This window comes from Mustelus asterias, chromosome 5, assembly GCF_964213995.1.
Source record: "Mustelus asterias chromosome 5, sMusAst1.hap1.1, whole genome shotgun sequence".
NCBI classification, from domain to species: Eukaryota; Metazoa; Chordata; class Chondrichthyes; order Carcharhiniformes; family Triakidae; genus Mustelus; species Mustelus asterias.
Genome location: NC_135805.1, coordinates 124,925,382 through 124,946,652, shown reverse-complemented (window position 1 = coordinate 124,946,652; position 21,271 = coordinate 124,925,382). Strand labels below are relative to the sequence as shown.

Below are 21,271 nucleotides of genomic sequence, written 5' to 3'. Positions count from 1 at the left end.
ATGGCTGTTCCGTGTGTCTGGATGAAGAACTGGTTGTTGAAGGTGAAGATATTGTGGTCCAGGATGAAGCGGATGAGATGTAAAATTGCATCTGGAAACTGGCAGTTGTTGGCGCTGAGCACTGAGGCCGTTGCAGCAATGCCATCGTCATGGGGGATGCTGGTGTAGAGTGCTGAGACATCCATTGTGACGAGGAGCGCTCCTGGTTCAACTGCTCCATGTGTGCCGAGTTTCTGTAGGAAGTCCGTCGTGTCGCGACAAAAGCTGGGGGTTCTTTGTACAATGGGTTTCAGGATGCCCTCGACATAGCCGGAGAGGTTCTCGCACAGGGTCCCATTGCCCGATACGATGGGACGGCCGGGTGTGTTTGCCTTGTGTATCTTCGGGAGGCAGTAGAGATCTCCAACGCGGGGAGTACGTGGGATGAGAGCACGGAGGGTGTTCTGAAGGTCCGGATCAAAGGTCTTGATCAGAGTGTTGAGTTGACGGGTGTGTTCTTTGGTCGGATCTACAGGTAACTGTCTGTAGTGTTCCTCGTTGTTGAGTTGTCGGTACACTTCTTTGCAGTAATCCGTTCTGTTCAGTATGACGATGGCCCCTCCTTTGTCTGCTGGTTTGATGACAATGTTGCGGTTGGTCTTGAGAGCGTGGATGGCGTTACGTTGTGCTTGGGTGATGTTCGGGGCTGTCTTGTGAGTGCGGCTGATGAATTTGGTGTTGACGCACCTCCTGACGGCCACCACACAACCCTGCCACAGCAACCTCTGCAAGACGTGCCGGATCATCGACACAGATGCCATCATCTCACGTGAGAACACCATCCACCAGGTACACGGTACATACTCTTGCAACTCGGCCAACGTTGTCTACCTGATACGCTGCAAGAAAGGATGTCCCGAGGCATGGTACATTGGGGAAACTATGCAGACGCTGCGACAACGGATGAATGAACACCGCTCGACAATCACCAGGCAAGACTGTTCTCTTCCTGTTGGGGAGCACTTCAGCGGTCACGGGCATTCGGCCTCTGATATTCGGGTAAGCGTTCTCCAAGGCGGCCTTCGCGACACACGACAGCGCAGAGTCGCTGAGCAGAAACTGATAGCCAGGTTCCGCACACACAAGGACGGCCTCAACCGGGATATTGGGTTTATGTCACACTATTTCACATAAATATTTCTGCTTTTTTCCTCCTGAGTCTTTATCATGCGATCCTAGAATCAGAATTTATGTCACACTATTTGTAACTCCCACAGTTGCGTGGACCTGCAGAGTTTCACTGGCTGTCTTGTCTGGAGACAATACACATCTTTTTAGCCTGTCTTGATGCTCTCTCCACTCCCATTGTTTTGTTTCTTAAAGACTGGATTAGTTGTAAGTATTCGCATTCCAACCATTATTCATGTAAATTGAGTCTGTGTCTTATAAGTTCTGTTTGTGAACAGAATTCCCACTCACCTGAAGAAGGGGCTCAGAGCCTCGAAAGCTTGTGTGGCTTTTGCTACCAAATAAACCTGTTGGACTTTAACCTGGTGTTGTTAAACTTCTTACTGTGTTTACCCCAGTCCAACGCCGGCATCTCCACATCATGACTACCGTATATAACATCCAGTTCTCTAATTCTTCATTGAATGGCCACATCGCTCCAAATTGGCCCGCCATTCTCTGTTCCCGCCAGCGGGAATTTTTCTTGCCACTTAGGTTTCAGTCGCTACTCGTAGCCCAAATCCCCTCATTTCATGGTCTTTGCTCCAGCCGTTCCCTCACTGACTATGCAGTCCGAGTCCCTTCATGACCACTTCCCCATGACGATCTCAGTGCTCCTAGTTTAGAACTGACTATCTTATTCTGATGTGGAGATGCCGGCGTTGGACTGGGGTAAACACAGTAAGAAGTTTAACAACACCAGGTTAAAGTCCAACAGGTTTATTTGGTAGCAAAAGCCACACAAGCTTTCGAAGCTCTAAGCCCCTTCTTCAGGTGAGTGGGAATTCTGTTCACAAACAGAGCTTATAAAGACACAGACTCAATTTACATGAATAATGGTTGGAATGCGAATACTTACAACTAATCAAGTCTTTAAGAAACAAAACAATGGGAGTGGAGAGAGCATCAAGACAGGCTAAAAAGATGTGTATTGTCTCCAGACAAGACAGCCAGTGAAACTCTGCAGGTCCACGCAACTGTGGGAGTTACAAATAGTGTGACATGAACCCAATATCCCGGTTGAGGCCGTCCTCGTGTGTGCGGAACTTGGCTATCAGTTTCTGCTCAGCGACTCTGCGCTGTCGTGTGTCGCGAAGGCCGCCTTGGAGAACGCTTACCCGAATATCAGAGGCCGAATGCCCGTGACCGCTGAAGTGCTCCCCAACAGGAAGAGAACAGTCTTGCCTGGTGATTGTCGAGCGGTGTTCATTCATCCGTTGTCGCAGCGTCTGCATAGTTTCCCCAATGTACCATGCCTCGGGACATCCTTTCTTGCAGCGTATCAGGTAGACAACGTTGGCCGAGTTGCAAGAGTATGTACCGTGTACCTGGTGGATGGTGTTCTCACGTGAGATGATGGCATCTGTGTCGATGATCCGGCACGTCTTGCAGAGGTTGCTGTGGCAGGGTTGTGTGGTGTCTTGGTCACTGTTCTCCTGAAGGCTGGGTAGTTTGCTGCGGACAATGGTCTGTTTGAGGTTGTGCGGTTGTTTGAAGGCAAGAAGTGGGGGTATGGGGATGTGGCCTTGGCGAGATGTTCGTCTTCATCAATGACATGTTGAAGGCTCTGGAGGAGATGCCGTAGCTTCTCCGCTCCGGGGAAGTACTGGACAACGAAGGGTACTCTGTCCACTGTGTCCCGTGTTTGTCTTCTGAGGAGGTCGGTGCTCCAACAGATCAACAGTTCCAACGCGCCACAGCGAAAAACCGCACCGACCTCCTCAGAAGACAAACACGGGACACAGTGGACAGAGTACCCTTCGTTGTCCAGTACTTCCCCGGAGCGGAGAAGCTACGGCATCTCCTCCGGAGCCTTCAACATGTCATTGATGAAGACGAACATCTCGCCAAGGCCACATCCCCATACCCCCACTTCTTGCCTTCAAACAACCGCACAACCTCAAACAGACCATTGTCCGCAGCAAACTACCCAGCCTTCAGGAGAACAGTGACCAAGACACCACACAACCCTGCCACAGCAACCTCTGCAAGACGTGCCGGATCATCGACACAGATGCCATCATCTCACGTGAGAACACCATCCACCAGGTACACGGTACATACTCTTGCAACTCGGCCAACGTTGTCTACCTGATACGCTGCAAGAAAGGATGTCCCGAGGCATGGTACATTGGGGAAACTATGCAGACGCTGCGAAAACGGATGAATGAACACCGCTCGACAATCACCAGGCAAGACTGTTCTCTTCCTGTTGGGGAACACTTCAGCGGTCACGGGCATTCGGCCTCTGATATTCGGGTAAGCGTTCTCCAAGGCGGCCTTCGCGACACACGACAGCGCAGAGTCGCTGAGCAGAAACTGATAGCCAAGTTCCGCACACACGAGGACGGCCTCAACCGGGATATTGGGTTCATGTCACACTATTTGTAACTCCCACAGTTGCGTGGACCTGCAGAGTTTCACTGGCTGTCTTGTCTGGAGACAATACACATCTTTTTAGCCTGTCTTGATGCTCTCTCCACTCCCATTGTTTTGTTTCTTAAAGACTTGATTAGTTGTAAGTATTCGCATTCCAACCATTATTCATGTAAATTGAGTCTGTGTCTTTATAAGCTCTGTTTGTGAACAGAATTCCCACTCACCTGAAGAAGGGGCTTAGAGCTTCGAAAGCTTGTGTGGTATTTGCTACCAAATAAACCTGTTGGACTTTAACCTGGTGTTGTTAAACTTCTTACTATCTTACTCCGGCCATGACAGTAGTCCGAGTCGCCTCACGACCCCCACTGCCTTTGGCCTGTTTCTTGGCAAGTACCTTTCTTGCAGCATTGAATGTATCCCAGTACCCCTCGCAACCACTTCCCTCCATTTTCAAGACCTGGGCGACGTCTGATCTTCCAAAAAACTGGCGGTGAAGTGCAGTCCGTGGGCCGTGACTCAGCCTTGGTGCCAGTTATTATTTTTGAGATCTAATTATGGGCTTCAAAGAAATCATGATGTAAGTAGCTGTAAATCAAACAGGTAAGGTTTATTCACTGCTGCAAGTCTGACCTAACAAGTTCCACCCAGGGTGGAGTTTGTGCCCCGAGTCACCTGACCCACTCTCTTAAAGGCATATACATTGTAAATAGTGAGGAAGATCGCCTCAGATTACTGGAGGATCTAAACGGGCTAGTCAGATGGACTGATTGGTAGCAAATGGAATTCAATCCAGTTAACATAGAAACATAGAACATTACAGCGCAGAACAGGCCCTTCGGCCCACGATGTTGCACCGACCAGTTTAAAAAAAAACTGTGACCCTCCAACCTAAACCAATTTCTTTTCGTCCATGAACCTATCTACGGATCTCTTAAATGCCCCCAAACTAGGCGCATTTACTACTGATGCTGGCAGGGCATTCCAATCCCTCACCACCCTCTGGGTAAAGAACCTACCCCTGACATCGGTTCTATAACTACCCCCCCTCAATTTAAAGCCATGCCCCCTCGTGCTGGATTTCTCCATCAGAGGAAAAAGGCTATCACTATCCAACCTATCTAAACCTCTAATCATCTTATATGTTTCAATAAGATCCCCTCTTAGCCGCCGCCTTTCCAGCGAAAACAATCCCAAATCCCTCAGCCTCTCCTCATAGGATCTCCCCTCCATACCAGGCAACATCCTGGTAAACCTCCTCTGCACCCTCTCCAAAGCCTCCACATCCTTCCTGTAATGTGGGGACCAGAACTGCACACAGTACTCCAAGTGCGGCCGCACCAGAGTTGTGTACAGTTGCAACATAACGCTACGACTCCTAAATTCAATCCCCCTACCAATAAACGCCAAGACACCATATGCCTTCTTAACAACCTTATCTACTTGATTCCCAACTTTCAGGGATCTATGCACACATATACCTAGATCCCTCTGCTCCTCCACACTATTCAAAGTCCTCCCGTTAGCCCTATACTCAACACATCTGTTATTCCTACCAAAGTGAATTACCTCACACTTCTCCGCATTAAACTCCATCCGCCACCTCTCGGCCCAACTTTGCAACCTGTCTAAGTCTTCCTGCAAACTACGACACCCTTCCTCACTGTCTACCACACCACCGACTTTGGTGTCATCAGCAAATTTGCTAATCCACCCAACTATACCCTCATCCAGATCATTAATAAATATTACAAACAGCAGTGGCCCCAAAACAGATCCCTGAGGTACACCACTTGTAACCGCACTCCATGATGAATATTTACTATCAACCACCACCCTCTGTTTCCTATCCGCTAGCCAATTCCTGATCCAATTTCCTAGATCACCCCCAATCCCATACATCTGCATTTTCTGCAGAAGCCTACCATGGTGAACCTTATCAAACGCCTTACTAAAATCCATATATACCACGTCCACTGCCCTGCCCCCATCCACCTCCTTGGTCACTTTCTCAAAAAACTCAATAAGGTTAGTAAGGCACGACCTACCTGCCACAAAACCATGCTGACTATCACCTATCAATTCATTACTCTCCAAATAACTATAAATCCTATCCCTTATAATTTTTTCCAACATCTTGCCGACAACAGAAGTGAGACTCACCGGTCTATAATTCCCGGGGAAGTCTCTGTTCCCCTTCTTAAACAATGGGACAACATTCGCTAACCTCCAATCTTCTGGTACTATACCAGAGGCCAACGACGACCTGAAGATCAGAGCCAGAGGCTCTGCAATCACTTCTCTTGCCTCCCAGAGAATCCTTGGATAAATCCCATCCGGACCAGGGGATTTATCTATTTTCAGACCCTCCAGAATATCCTGCACATCCTCCTTATCAACTGTAATACTGTCTATTCTACTCCCTTGCAACCCAGTGTCCTCCTCAGCTATATTCATGTCCCCTTGCGTGAACACCGAAGAGAAATATTGGTTCAATGCTTCACCAATCTCCTCCGGTTCCACACATAACTTCCCTCTGCCATCTATAACTGGCCCTAAACTTGCCCTAACCAACCTTCTGTTCTTGACATACCTATAGAACGCCTTAGGATTCTCTTTAACCCTATCCGCCAAAGTCTTCTCATGTCCCCTTTTAGCCCTTCTAAGCTCGCTCTTCAACTCCCTCTTAGCCAATCTAAAGCTTTCTAGTGCACTACCCGAGTGCTCACGTCTCATCCGAACATAAGCCTCCTTTTTCTTTTTAACCAACAAAGAAACTTTTTTGGTGCACCACGGTTCCCTAGCCCTACCAATTCCTCCTTGCCTGACAGGGACATACCTATCGCAGACTCGCAGTAGCTGCTCCTTGAAAAAACTCCACATGTCGGACGTTCCCAGTCCCTGTAATCTCCTAGTCCAACCTATGTTTCCTAATTCTCTCCTAATAGCCTCATAATTACCCTTCCCCCAGCTAAAACCACTGGCCCGAGGTTCATGCCTATCCCTTTCCATCACTAAGGTGAACGTAACCGAATTGTGGTCACTATCACCAAAATGCACACCAACTTCCAAGTCTAGCACCTGGTCTGGCTCATTTCCCAGCACCAGATCCAATATAGCCTCACCTCTAGTTGGCCTGTCTAGTTAAGTGTGAGATAATGCACTTGGGCAGGACAAACAAGGTAAGGGAATATGTGATGAATGGCAGGTCCCTGGGAAGCACCGAGAGCCTTGGTGTGCCTGTACATCGGTCCCTTAAGGTAGTAGGACAGGTGGATAAAGTGGCTATAAGAAGACATTAGGTTTTCTTGCCTTTATTAGATGAGGCATTGAGTTTAAGAGCAGCAAGGTTATGTTAGAACTATATAGAATTTTGGTTAGGCCACAACTAGAGCATTGTGTGCAGTTCTCGAATTATATGAGGGATGTGATAGCATTGGAAAGAGTGCAGAGATTTATCAGGATATTGCTTGGGCTGGGAGTTTTAGTTATCAAGAGAGATTGGATCAATTGGGTTATTTTCCTTGGCACAGAGATAAAATTGTAGACAGGAAGAAACATCTCCCCTTGGTGGAGGGATCAATGACCAGAGAGCACAGTAACAGATAAGAGGTCTTGTGGCACAGAGTGTGGCATCCCTGCCTCTGAGCTAGAGAATTTGAGTGCCACCCCAGGGCTTAATGGCCAAGGAAGGTGCATTCAAAATGCAGGAGAGACTTCTGGTCAGCCATTTTTGATGTGGAGTGACGTGTAAGCCTCTGGCGACAGACCTGTTCCAGATGAAAGTCTGCCTGGTGCACCACTATGTGTAGGAAATGAAACAGATGAAGGAAAGAAAGCTCAGATTTTGAGCAAGATGGAGAATTAAGATGGCAGGCAATTGGAGCTTGGGGTCATGCTTGCAGACTGAACAGTATCTTCCACAAAGCAGTCTCCCATTCAACATTTGGTCTGTCTTATGTTGAGGAAACTTGGGGTTGCCTATTCATAAACTTTTGAAGGTGTCAGACTAAGTTGCATTTGGCATTAAGGAAGTGTATGGCATGGAATGCAAAGTCAAGAAAAATCAGGCTAAGCTCTACAAATCATTTGTTTGGCCTTAATTAGGGTGTTGCGTACAATTCTGGGCACCCCATTTAGGAGGGTTTTTCGAAAGGGCAGAGTGGAGGTTTAACCAGGATGAAGCTATGTTTGAGTGGAGAAGTTAAATTGTTTTCCTTCGAACAGAGAAGAGGAAATTTAAATGAGATGCTGAAAATTGAGGGGTTGCCATAAAGTCAGTGAAAAGAGACTGTCTTCTCTTATATGTGTGCCAGATTTCAGAGGTCATAAGTTTATCATAATTGTCAAAATAACTATAGAGGAAATTAGGATACATTGCTCCACCCAAAACATTGAAAATAGGAGCAAGGATAGGCCATTCAGCCCTTCGAGCCTGTTCCACCATTCATCATGATCATCGCTGATCATCCAACTCAATAGCGTGATTCCGCTTTCCCTTCCATAGCCTTTGACCCTCCTTCGCCCCAAGAGCTATATGTAACTCCTTCTTGACAACATACAATGTTTTGCCTCAATTGCTTTCTGTGGTAGCAAATTCCACAAGCTGACTACTCTGGGTGAAGAGATTCCTCCCCATCTCAGTCCTAGAAGATTTATCCCATATCCTCAGTCTGTGACCCAACTATTTTAGCAGCACGGTTGCACAATGGTTAGCACTATTACCTCGCAGTGCCAGGGACCCAGGTTCACTTCCGGCCTCAGGTGACTGTCTGTGTGGAGTTTGCACGTCTTCCCCGTATCTGCGTGGGTTTCCTCCAGGTGCTCCAGTTTCCTCCCACACTCCAAAGGTGTGCGGGTTAGGTGGATTGACCATGCTAAATTGTCACTTAGTGTCAGGGGGATTAGTAGGGTAAATACACGGAGTTACGGGGATAGGACCTGGGTGGGTTGTTGTCAGTGCAGGCTCAATGGGCTGAATGGCCTCTTTCTGAATTTTAGGGATTCTATGATCAAGAACATCCTTCCTTCATTTACTCTGTCTAGTCCTGTTGGAATTTTATAGGTTTCTATGCGATTTCCCCCCCTCATTCTTCTAATCTCCAACGAATATAATCCTAACCAACTCAATCTGAGCACTACTGAGAGGGGATATATCCGAGGGTTTGCCCACTGAGTCTATATGGATAGAACTGAGAAATAAGAAAGGGGAAATCACTTTGATAGGGTTGTACTATAGGCCCCAAATAGTAAGCGGGAAATTGAGGAGCAAATATATAAGGAGATTACAGATAGCTCCAAGAAATATAGGGTGGTCATAATCAGGGATTTTAACTTTCCCAACATTGATTGGGACAGCCATAGCATTAGAGGGTTGGATGGAGAGAAATTTGTTGAGTGTATTCAGGAGGAATTTCTCATTCAGTATGTGGATGGCCCAACTAGAGAGGGGGCAAAATTTGACCTCCTCTTGGGAAATAAGGAAGGGCAGGTGACAGAAGTGTTAGTGAGGGATCACTTTGGGACCAGTGACCATAATTCCATTAGTTTTAAGATAGCTATGGAGAATGATAGGTCTGGCCCAAAAGTTAAAATTCTAAATTGGGGCAAGGCCAATTTTGATGATATCAGGCAGGAACTTTCAAAAGTTAATTGGGGGAGTCTGTGGGAAGGCAAAGGGACGTCTGGTAAGTGGGAGGCTTTCAAAAGTGTGTTAACCAGAGTTCAGGGTAAGCACATTCCTCTTTGAGTGAAGGGCAAGGCTGGAGAAGAAGGGAACCCTGGATGACTCGGGATATTGAGGCCCTGGTCAAGAAGAAGGAGGAGGCACATGACATGCAAAGAACCTTGGAAGATGAACATCAATGCAAAAGAGTTATTAAGGCCTGGGATGCACAATCTACAAGGCTAGAGAAACCAGATTTCACAGTAATTTTTGAAAGGCCATTGGACATCTACTTGAAGAGATCTAATTTATCGGGTTATGGGGGAAAAGCCAGTGTATGCGACAAAATTAGACATCACTTTGTGGTGGGAGAAAGAGGAAGGATATCAGAGGTTGGTTCTTTACGCAGAGAGTGGTTGGGGTGTGGAATGGACTGCCTGCAGTGATAGTGGAGTCAGACACTTTAGGAACATTTAAGCGGTTATTGGATAGGCACATGGAGCACACCAGGATGACAGGGAGTGGGATAGCTTGATCTTGGTTTCAGATAAAGCTCGGCACAACATCGTGGGCCGAAGGGCCTGTTCTGTGCTGTACTGTTCTATGTTCTACTTTCAAAGGGTTGACATAGGTACAATGGGCTGAATGGCTTCATTCTTTCCTTAATTCTGTAATAATTCAGAATAAGCAAAAACTTTCCCAAATGATGTGAGTGCAAAGAAAAATATTTCCCTTCCTTTTTGAGAGCTGGTATAGAACTGGAAATTTCACCTTTGAGTCTACCCAGGCTGATAGGTCTTAGGTGGAACTTTGTGTGGTAAGCACTGCTCTCAAATATTCATGCAGGTCAGCATTACACTACATTGACTGGCATGAAGTTTACACCTGCAGTGATCATTGAAAATCTTGTGAGATCAATGACTGCCAAAAAAGGGATTTCAAATACATGGAGAGATTTAAGAACATAAATTAAATTGTTATTTTCAATTTTAGTAAGTTCATGAGTGAAAGTGGTCAAATGCAGCCACTAACTCGTGTCATCTTGTTTCTTAAAATAATAAAGGTAAAAATGTTAACCTGATAGGGGAAACACTTATTCTTAAACTTGTCTGAAGCAATGTGAATGACAGAGACATTGCCTAAAGTTGACACTACTGTTCATTGAATCAGAACAAAATCTCAGTGTATCATCATTTGAATTGTATGGCTTATTTGGATCTGTGAGCCTTTTCTGAATTTCTGGTACAGGTTTATTTTTAGTTGATTGTGTTGTGAAGAAGTGTATGTGTGGAGAATTCATTTTACTGTTGTTATGACTTAAAATACTTTGCTTAAACGTAACTTTCAAAAGGAAATGTGCAATAATTGAATATATTATAACAAGATAATTGAAAATAAAAGTAATTTCTGGACTTATGGGGAAAATAACAGGATCTAATCACCAACACAGACATAATGGGCTGACGGGCCTCCTTTGGGCTCCATATATATTTGTTTTGTTAAGTATTACAATGCAACAATATTGCGGTCTGTAAACAATAGTTTATGCCAATTGTTTGTGCTAATAATTCTCATTAGAATCATTGGGATCTCCCATTTAGAGTGTGTGGGCAAAGGAACAGTATTACAATGGTTAGCTTATTATATGCTGAGGTTTTTCCGATAGCCATATAAATTCAAAATTAATAACAGAACGTCATCACGTTCACACATCCCTCCATCAAACTCAGTCCATTTTCACTTCTATTAATATTTTGTTCTTAACATTAATGAAGGGGGCAGAAGAGTCACTGAAATTCCCCTTGGGGAAGATTTGGTTTCAGATTTGCTGGCTATGTTTGATGACCACCGTGCTGCTGTTATTGTTGCAAATTTTCAAATTTGGCACAGAGAATGCTTTTCAGGTTTTAACAAGTTAGTTAACCAGGCAAAGTGACTGAAAACCCATGATGTAATTCAAATAGCATATCGACTGGATTTGACAGATTCCTTGAAATATAATCTTGTTGTCACCAGGTTTATTTCAAACAAAAGTAGGAACAGCTTTTTTTAAAGGCTGAGCTCCAATTTATAGCTCAACTTTATAATTGATCATTTTAGTGGTGTGTCTGAATAAATGCTGTCCTTTCAAGTCTCACTTTTAATATCCTTGTTTCTTTTTTGCAAATAGAAAACATAAAGATCAAATTTTATGAGTAATATTTATTTGCTAATTCATATTTTATTATTGCTGGTAAATTGAAATTATGCTACAACCCACCATCTCAACAGAATGGGCAAACCATGTGCAGTAGCTGTTTTGTTGTCTTGGTGACGATATTGAATATTTATACTGTGCTCCTATTGAGGAAATGGACTGATATAAATGTTGATCCTCAGATGAACCCCCTGCTGTTTCCATGCTTAGACTACTGCACTCTGCTGGTTATTCTTATTTTAAAAATTGCTTATGTTAGGTAACAAATTGACTTGCACAATTCTGAGCCTAATGGGACATGGTTTTGAAGGTGGGACATCCTTTTATTTATCCGTTGCGATCTGACCTGGGATGATAATGTTTGATTCCTTTGCATGGAGAATGGAATAGCTTTAGATAAGCAATTGATTTAAACAGAATATTAATTCATTGGCTGTTCTTTATTTAGTGCCATGGTGCATTGAAGTGCATTCTCCCTGCAGCATGAATAAATGTTGGCCATTTAGTTTGCAGATTTTAAGTGCCTGTATTATTTAAACGTAAAGTGAAAAGGTTTTGATTTGTTCACTATCAGTGGCATCTTCATCAGATCTCACTTTCTTTTTCATTGCTCCATCTTTTCTCCTCACTGCATTGCTCCCCATTCATCCTGTCTGTGCAGTGAGTTCCTAATGCTGCCCAGAGCAAAACGCGGAAGGAGTGCAGAGTGCCTGTATACTGCCAGGTAAGTATAGCAGCCTAACAACATTCAAGAAATCTTTCTCATTCTGTAAATGAAGGTAATCTGTGAATGAGCTTTTTCTAAAACATTGCTTTAGTGTTCTTCCTGAAATAATGGTTTTCAGTTGCAAAATATGTAGTTTGCCAGACATGTTGTTATGTTATAAAAGCACATGCACTTTGTGTTTTTGCTATTTTGTCTTCCATCTTCATGATGAATCGTATTAAGCAGCAATCATTTTCATCGTTTGTATTTGTGTGCTCAACAGCTTTCGACAATACTATTAAGATATAAATTTATGAAAACAGAATTTGAGCTCAATGATCTACCCTTATCAGCTGTTAGTTTATCACAACATGCACCTGTAATCACCTTCCTAACATCGCTTTACATTTAAAGCATATACTCATAAAGTGTTAGACGTCTGCAGGTAAACCCTGATTTAAAACCCTTAATAAACACATCATGGCATACTCTTGCATTTAATTCATTGTTAATTATATCTTCATTAATACAAAATCAGCTGGACTGTGCTGAAAACTGCATTTATGTTCAAATCACAAAAAAATGATGTTAGTCTCGAAGTGTTTTTATTGAGAAGGTAATCACTTTCCCTTAATTATTTCCTTTTAAAAGCATCCAGAAGATTGATTCCCATTAAACCAAACAGCGTTTCTAAAATGTGCAAGAAAAAAATTAGATTTTCAGTCTATGTCGCAGAGTAAACCCGCATCACAGAGCCTCAATTCACAGCCTTTCCAAGCACTGCCCCTTTTATTCTCCTTTTTGGGTCTGACCTGGCTGTGTTCAATTTGTGCTCTATCTGTACAAACTAGAAATGTATCTGGAACACTGCTGGGCTGTAAAGGATCTTTATGAACATCAAGGATGATCCTGGTCAGATCCACAAAGCAGCAGATATGACTTGATCTTTCTTAGTTTACACTATTGCATTTAAGAATTGGTCCTAAGGTATTTTCTTATAATCTTATTTTGAAATTAAGTCAGGAGATTGAGTTTTAATTCTCAGACTATTACAGCTGCTTGACACCAGTGTCAACACCTAAAATAACAACCCACAATGACACCTCATATATGACACTTTTGGCAGAATCTGCCTCTCACAGATTGTTCTCTTATATTTTTAAGCCTTGAAATCCAGATACTATTTCTATGCTGCACTCCCTCCAATGTCAATATATCCTCCCAATATCAGTTTTCTTGCTGCTTTGCTGACCTCTTCCTCCGCTATAACAACGCAGCGGAATGATAAAGAGTGGCGAGAACTGGGTGTCATCAGCACCATGTGGAAGCTGGCTGCGTGTTTGCAAATGACAAGTGATGAGGAAACTGAAGCAGAGGTGACTCCAAGACTTTGAAGATGTTGGTGCAGGTTTTAGTTTAAGAGAAGCCATCTGTGGAAATGTTTTGGTGTGGTTGGTTATTTGGTAAGAGTGGAAAAGGCTGTTGAGCTGGACAATTGAGGAGAAGACTCCGAAGAGGATGGTGAAAGTTGCATAAAAGTGACTGAGGGAAGGAATTCTATACAATATCGACAACAATAATTGTACTTATATAGTACCTTTAAGGTGCCCCAGGAGCATTATCACACAAAGTTTGTCATTGGTCCATGTAAGGAGATGATCAAAGAGGTAGGTTTTAAGGAACATTTTCGAAGGAGGAAAGGTTTCAAAAGAAAATTTCAGATCTTGGGGCCGAGGCCATGAAAGCATGACCATCAATGATAGAGCAATAATGCTCACAGGGTTATAGTTGAAGGAGCACTGATATTTCAGAGTGGGGCTAGAGGAGATTACAAAAATAAGGAGGGACAAGGCCATGCAGAGAACTGAAAGCAAGAATGAGAATCTTTAAATTGACCTATTGTTTAACCAAGAACCAACGTAGGCCAGGGATAGGGTATATTTGGTATGATTCGGGTCTTGGGCAACAAAGTTTCAGATGATGGAAAGTCGGGCTAAATGTTGGAATAGTCAACTAGCATCAGGATAGTCAACGATGGAATCAGGGGAACAGGTGGTACTTGAGGCGAGCTTTCAGTGGGCATTACAATATACAGTTTACATTAGGGACTTTCCTTGTTATTGTCCCTGATATTGATTAATTAGTATTGGAGAGTAATGTTAAGCTTTTGATGGTGAATGGGGCCCACATCGATGAACCTAGGATGATATCTCAGCTTGACCCAAAATCTGCAAAGGTGGGTGGAAATTTACACAACGCTTTGAGTTTTCAAAATTTATCCTACAAAATACGCTGCTAGTTCTTCATACCTCGCCTGTCTCTGGGTCTGTGCCCTCCAGTCTATTTCCGCTAAATAAATCATTCATATCCACTTCATTTACAATGGTCTTTTCCATGGCTGAGGACCTCCACTGATGTTGAATCATTCTGCCTTGTGTGGGACCCAACAAAAGGGCAGTAAATATGTTGATTTGACTCTTGAAACTTGCTTCCTTGGTTTATTCCCCCTCTCTCTCCCTCATGACATTACAACGTAATTTGAATATCCTGGCTATTTCAAATCTGACTTGTTCTCTTTCTATATCTTTCATAATGTCCTTCTGTCTCATAGAATCCTGCAGTGCAGAAGGAGGCCATTCAGCCCATAGAGTCTGCACCGACCCTCTAACGGAACGTCTTATTCAGGCTCTATCCCCGTAACCACACATATTTATCCCATTAATCCCCAACACATATTCATAGAATCATAGAATCCCTACATCGCAGAAGGAGGCCAAACAGCCCATAGAGTCTGCACTGACTCTCTCTCCCACCCAGGTTCAATTCCTGCAACCACAAGTATTTATGCTGCTAATCCTCTTAACCTACACATCTTGGGACACGAAGGGGCAATTTAGCATGGCCAATACTGCAAACCCGCACATGTTTGGTCTGTGGGAGGAAACCGGAGCACCCAGAGGTAACCAAGGCAGACATGGGGAGAATGTGCAAACTCCACAGTCACCCAAGGCCAGAATTGAACCCAGATCCTTGGCGCTGAGAGGCAGCAGTACTAATCATAACATAGAACAGTACAGCACAATAGAGTCCCTTCAGCCCACGATGTTGTGCCGAACCTTTTCCAAAACCAAGATCAAGCTATCCCAATCCCTATCATTCTAGTGTGCTCCATGTGCCGATCCAATAACCGCTTGAAAGTTCCTAAAGTGTCCGACTCCACTATCACGGCAGGCAGTCCATTCCACACCCCAACCACTCTCTGAGTAAAGAACCTACCTCGTACATCCTTCCTATATCTTCCACCACGAACCTTATAGTTATGCCCCCTAGTAACAGCGACATCCACCCGAGGAAATAGTCTCTGAACGTCCACTCTATCTATCCCCCTCATCATCTTATAAACTTCTATTAAGTCGCCTCTCATCCTCCTCCGCTCTAAAGAGAAAAGCCCTAGCTCCCTCAACCTTTCCTCATAAGGCCTACCCTCCAAACCAGGCAGCATCCTGGTAAATCTCCTTTGCACTTTTTCCAGTGCTTCCACATCCTTCTTATAGTGAGGTGACCAGAACGGCACACAATATTCCAAATGTGGTCTCACCAAGGTCCTGTACAGTTGCAGCATAACCCCACGGCTCTTAAACTCAAACCCCCTGTTAATAAACGCTAACACACTATAGGCCTTCTTCACGGCTCTATCCACTTGAGTGGCAACTTTCAGAGATCTGTGGATATGAACCTCAAGATCTCTCTGTTCCTCCACATTCCTCAGAACCCTACCTTTGACCCTGTAATCCGCATTCAAATTTGTCCTACCAAAATGAATCACCTCGCACTTATCAGGGTTAAACTCCATCTGCCATTTTTTGGCCTAGCTCTGCATCCTATCAATGTCCCTTTCCAGCCTACAACAGCCCTCCACCTCATCCACTACTCCGCCAATCTTGGTGTCATCCGCAAATTTACTGATCCACCCTTCAGCCCCCTCCTCTAAATCATTTATAAAAATCACAAATAGCAGAGAACCCAGCACTGATCCTTGTGGTACACCGCTGGTAACTGGTCTCCAGTCTGAAAATTTTCCATCCACCACCACGCTCTGTCTTCTATGAGATAGCCAGTTACTTATCCAATTGGCCAAATTTCCCTCTATCCCACACCTCCTTACTTTCTTCATGAGCCGACCATGGGGGACCTTATCAAACGCCTTACTAAAATCCATGTGTATGACATCAACTGCTCTCCCTTCATCGACACACTTAGTTACCTCCTCAAAGAATGCAATCAAATTTGTGAGGCAAGACTTATCCTTCACAAATCCGTGTTGACTATCCCAGATTAAGCTGCATCTTTCCAAATGGTCATAAATCCTATCCCTCAGGACCTTTTCCATTAACTTACCGACCACCGAAGTAAGACTAACCGACCTATAATTACCAGGGTCATTCCTATTTCCTTTCTTGAGCAGAGGAACAACATTCGCCACTCTCCAGTCCTCTGGCACTATCCCCATGGACAGTGAGGACCCAAAGATCAAAGCATAAACAGCTAGGCTGCTATCTCATCCCTTGCCTCCCAAAGAATCCTAGGATATATCTCATCTGGCCCAGGGGACTTATCGACCTTCAGGTTTTTCAAAATTGCTAATACATCTTCCCTCAGAACATCTGCCTCCTCCAGCCTATCAGCCTGTATCACACTCCCATCCTCAAAAACACGGCCTCTCTCCTTGGTGAACACTGAAGAAAAGTATTCATTCATCGCCTCTCCTATCTCTTCTGACTCCATGCACAAGTTCCCACTACTGTCCTTGACCGGCCCTAACCTCACCCTGGTCATTCTTTTATTCCTCACATAAGAGTAAAAAGCCTTCGGGTTTTCCTTGATCCAACCCGCCAAGGACTTCTCATGCCCCCTCCGAGCTCTCCTAGACCCTTTTTTTCAGCTCATTCCTTGCTAACTTGTTACCCTCAATGGACCCAACTGAACTTTGTTTTCTCATCCTTACATACGCTTCCTTCTTCCTCTTGACAAGACATTCAACCTCTTTTGTGAACCATGGTTCCCTCGCTCGGCCATTTCCTCCCTGCCTGACAGGGACATACCTATCAAGGACACACAGTATTTGTTCCTTGAACAAGCTCCACTTTTCATTTGTGCCTTTCCCTGACAGTTTCTGTTCCCATCACTGTGGATAATGTTTTAGATATTTCTAACAACCATGACTCGCCTTATGTTCACACGTGTCCCACACTTTTTCTGTTCTGAGGCAATTTTCACTGATTTTAACTGAATATCTGAGGTAAATTGCTTTGGTTTTTCCATGACTGAGATTACTAACAAGTGGAAGACCTTGCCAACAGCTGCAGTGTCAACAGAAACAACCCCGACCCCTGTACTACTGTGACTTCGCTAACCTTTGTAAACTATGTCAAGAGACATTCGCCTAATTTCCTGAAAAGAGAGCATTGTTAAACAAGTGCATTTTATTGTATGCCTGTACCATGCCCCAATTTGCATCTACATTTTAAGCATGATTTCGATTAGCATATACAGTAGAACTATTATTAATTCATGTCTATAAGGAAATATTTTTCACCCGTTCTTAAATCATCCTTTCCTATCAGAATGTTGCTGACTGAGAAGGAGACAAACCAAAGCAAATATGTCGTCAAGCAATTGTAGTATCTGCTACAGAGGTTACTCTTTCTCTTCAGCTCCAAGTAGGCTGGAACAATCAGATTAAACTGCCAACATTGCTTTGCCACATTGTAGCTCTTGGTTTATCTGTAATACTTCCTTGGGGTTTCCTTATGTAAATGTCATGAGTCAATATTTTATTAATTTTATTCTTGTTGCTAAGTTCTCCATCCAAGCTGCATGTATTAAGGAGAAAAATAGAGTCGGGGAGACGATTTTCTGGCCTCACTGTGCCGATTCTGGAAAATAGCTCCATGCAGCGCCAAACGGTTTGCGTCCCAGTCCCTTTCTACTGGTGCAAACTGGATCATCTCCAGAAAGGTTGATTAGCATATTGAAAGTAGCATTTAAGTATGCTTAGCCTAGTTGACGCCGGATTATCCGAGTTCCCGGGACCTTCTGACTCTCAGGCAAGCCTGGCGAGAATCATTACTGGTCTCCACCAGTAGAGACCAGGCATGATGGCCACACTGAGGGGCTCAGAGGCCATTGAAGCCCCTGGGTAGTCAGGAGACGTGGCTGGGAAGTGTCCACCTGGCACCCTGGCAGTGGCAGTTGGGCACTGCCAGTATGGCAGGGCAGTATCAAGGAGGTGGGGCCTGAGTGGGGGCTATGATCTATGTTCTATGATGGAGGAGCTATGACACGGGGTCGTGAGGGCACCAAACACATTTTATATAGAACAAAGAAAATTACAGCACAGGAACAGGCTGTTCAGCCCTCCAAGCCTGCACTGACCATGCTGCCCGACTGAACTAAAACCCCCTACTCTTCCGGGGACCATATCCCTCTATTCCCATCCCTATTCATGTATTTGTCAAGACGCCCCTCAAAAGTCACTATCATATCTGCTTCCACTACCTCCACTTGAAGAACAATATTCCCAATCTGATCGGGATATTTCACCAGGAACAATATTCCCAATTTGATCGGGATATTTTGCCAGGAATACTATTCCCATTCTGATTAGATATTTCACCAGGATCAATATTCCCATTCTGGTTTTGTGATAAAATGTATTGCATTCTGCTTGCAACAATCCAAACTTCTCTTCTATTCCTCTTGATAAAGGAATTATCGAATCGCTCACAAGAGGAACTTACTGAACTCACATTGTTCTCGATTTTGTTACATGTTTGATAGGGTTTTTGTTTCTCTTTACACTTTCTGTTTGTTTCTGTCCATTGCTATATTCTATCTGCACCAGAAGCTCAATTAACAACAGTAAAACTTTGCCACCCAAGATGCCATTACTAGTAAATGGTTTTCACCAGGATATATACAGGTAAGAAGTTCAGATCACAAATTGCTCTGAGACAGAGGAAAGGAATAAATAAACAATGGTTGGTTTATTGTTATTCATGTTAATTCAGCCTAACCTTGTCAATTCCAGATATAATAATTCCAGATATACTAATAGTTCTGGACATATCCTGTGAAGGGAAAAGGAAAATTATCGGAAGCTCCTTAGAAGGCGAAATATATTGAGATTAAATTGAATCAACAAAAGGAGATGTATGATAAATTGGGTCCATAATACAACAGGAAAACAAGCAGCAAGGAAAGGCAAAGGACAGTTGAATCAGGAAATAAAAGGGACAAAGAGAGTGCATGGCAAAAAATGAACAAATAACAAGAAAAAAATATATATATTTATATATCTTTGTAAATATATAATTACTTAGAGGATAGTTAAGGGAAAGGTGTGGAGCCATTTAAGGACCAAAGATGAGATAAAACTATAGAGACAGAGCACGTGACGAAGTTAATAAATGAGCATTTTGCATTCCAGAAATCAAAATAAATCTAAGAATCATAGAATCTACAGTGCAGAAGGAGGCCATTCAACCCATCGAGTCTGTACCGACAACAATCCCACCCAGGTCCTATCCCCATAACACCACATTTACCCTCCTAGTCCCCCTGACACTATCATGGCCAATCAACCTCATCCGCATATTTTCGGAGTGTGGGAGGAAACCGGAGCACCCGCAGGAAATCCGTGCAGACACAGGGAGAACATGTAAATTCCACACAGACAGTGACCCGACAGTGGAATCGAACCCAGGTCCCTGGCATTGTGAGGCAGCAGTGCTAACCACTTTGCCACCATGCTCCCTGATCTAAGGATCTCATTGCAAAGGAACAGGTAGTATAGAAATTAAATGGGATAAAAATAAATGAGGAAAAACTTTTTCATGCAATTTACACTGCAATGTCTTAAAGTGGTTGAGGCATATTCAATGGTGCCTTTCAAAAAACAATGCCAGGGGAACAGGTGTGGGTGTGAGACAAGGCTTTGAGAGAAAGGGGTTGGGAGGCAGTTGTGGTTAGAGTCAAGCCTGGCAGCAAAGCATAAGCAGCCAAAGAGGCAGCCAAGCGCCAAGTTGGGCTGGTTTGCAGACCACTCAGTTCTGTGGGACTTCCTCTCGGTTGTATTAAAGGTTGATGGGCCTTTTAGCACTCCCCCCTCACGTGCCCCCACGCTGCCCAACCACTCCCCATGGCTATTTCTGGCCCATACCCACACCCTTTGCCTCCTTGTCAGTTCATGGGGAGCACAAAAGGGATATGAGGTCCTGGCTAAGATCTCTTGAACTTACCGTTAAAAAGGTTACTGAATCAAGATTTTGGTTCATGGCACCTCGGAGAGGCAGTGAACTATCAATCATCCAGAAGCTAGAGCAACTCTAAGGGGGTCGGACAGGCGTTTTTGCGGAGGCAGGCGGGAGTCTCAGATGGTGGTCTGTCTCCCTGGGGCCGGGATCCAGGATGTCGCTGGTCGACTCCCAGAAATCCTGAGGGGGGAGGGTGAGGAGCCAGAGGTAGCGGTACACATTGGTACCGCTGATGTGGGAAGGAAGGGGGAAGGGGTCATGAAAAGAGAGTATAGGGAATTCGGGAGACAGCTGAGAAGGAGGAAAGCAAAGGTAGTAATCTCAGGATTGCTGCCTGTGCCACGGGAGGGTGAGGACAGGAATGGAGTGAGGTGGAGGATGAATGTGTGGCTGAGGGACTGGTGCAGGGGGCAGGGATTCAGGTTCCTGGACCATTGGGACCTCTTTAGGGGCAGGTGTGACCTGTACACACAAAACGGGTGGCACTTGAATCCCAGGGGGACCAATATCCTGGCGGCAAGGTTGGCTAAGGCTACTGGGATTCAGATGTTTCAGGAAGGACAGGGAGGGAGGCAAGAGAGGGGGTGGAGTGGCACTGCTGATCAGGGATAGTGTCACAGCTGTAGGGAAGGTGTATGCTGTGGAGGGATTGTCCACAGAGTCTCTGTGGGTGGAAGTTCGGAGTGGGAAGGGGTCGATCGCTTCGCTGGGAGTTTTCTATAGGTCGCCCAATAGTAACAGGGAGGTGGAGGAGCAGATAGGGAAACAGATCCTGGAGAGATGCAGTAATAGCAGGGTTGTTGTGA

The 21,271-nt window shown here is 44.4% G+C and overlaps 1 protein-coding gene across 1 annotated transcript in view; it reads left to right on the top strand.

Moving 5' to 3' along the window:
- The window catches only part of LOC144494018 (regulating synaptic membrane exocytosis protein 1-like), a gene marked incomplete at its 3' end in the record, with an annotated part of 567,179 nt that overhangs the window by 422,913 nt on the left and 122,995 nt on the right, over positions 1–21,271 (top strand). The window contains exon 16 of the mRNA XM_078213592.1: positions 12,106–12,168. Within this exon, the coding sequence (XP_078069718.1) occupies positions 12,106–12,168 (63 nt within the window). The remainder of the gene's footprint in view (positions 1–12,105; positions 12,169–21,271) is intronic.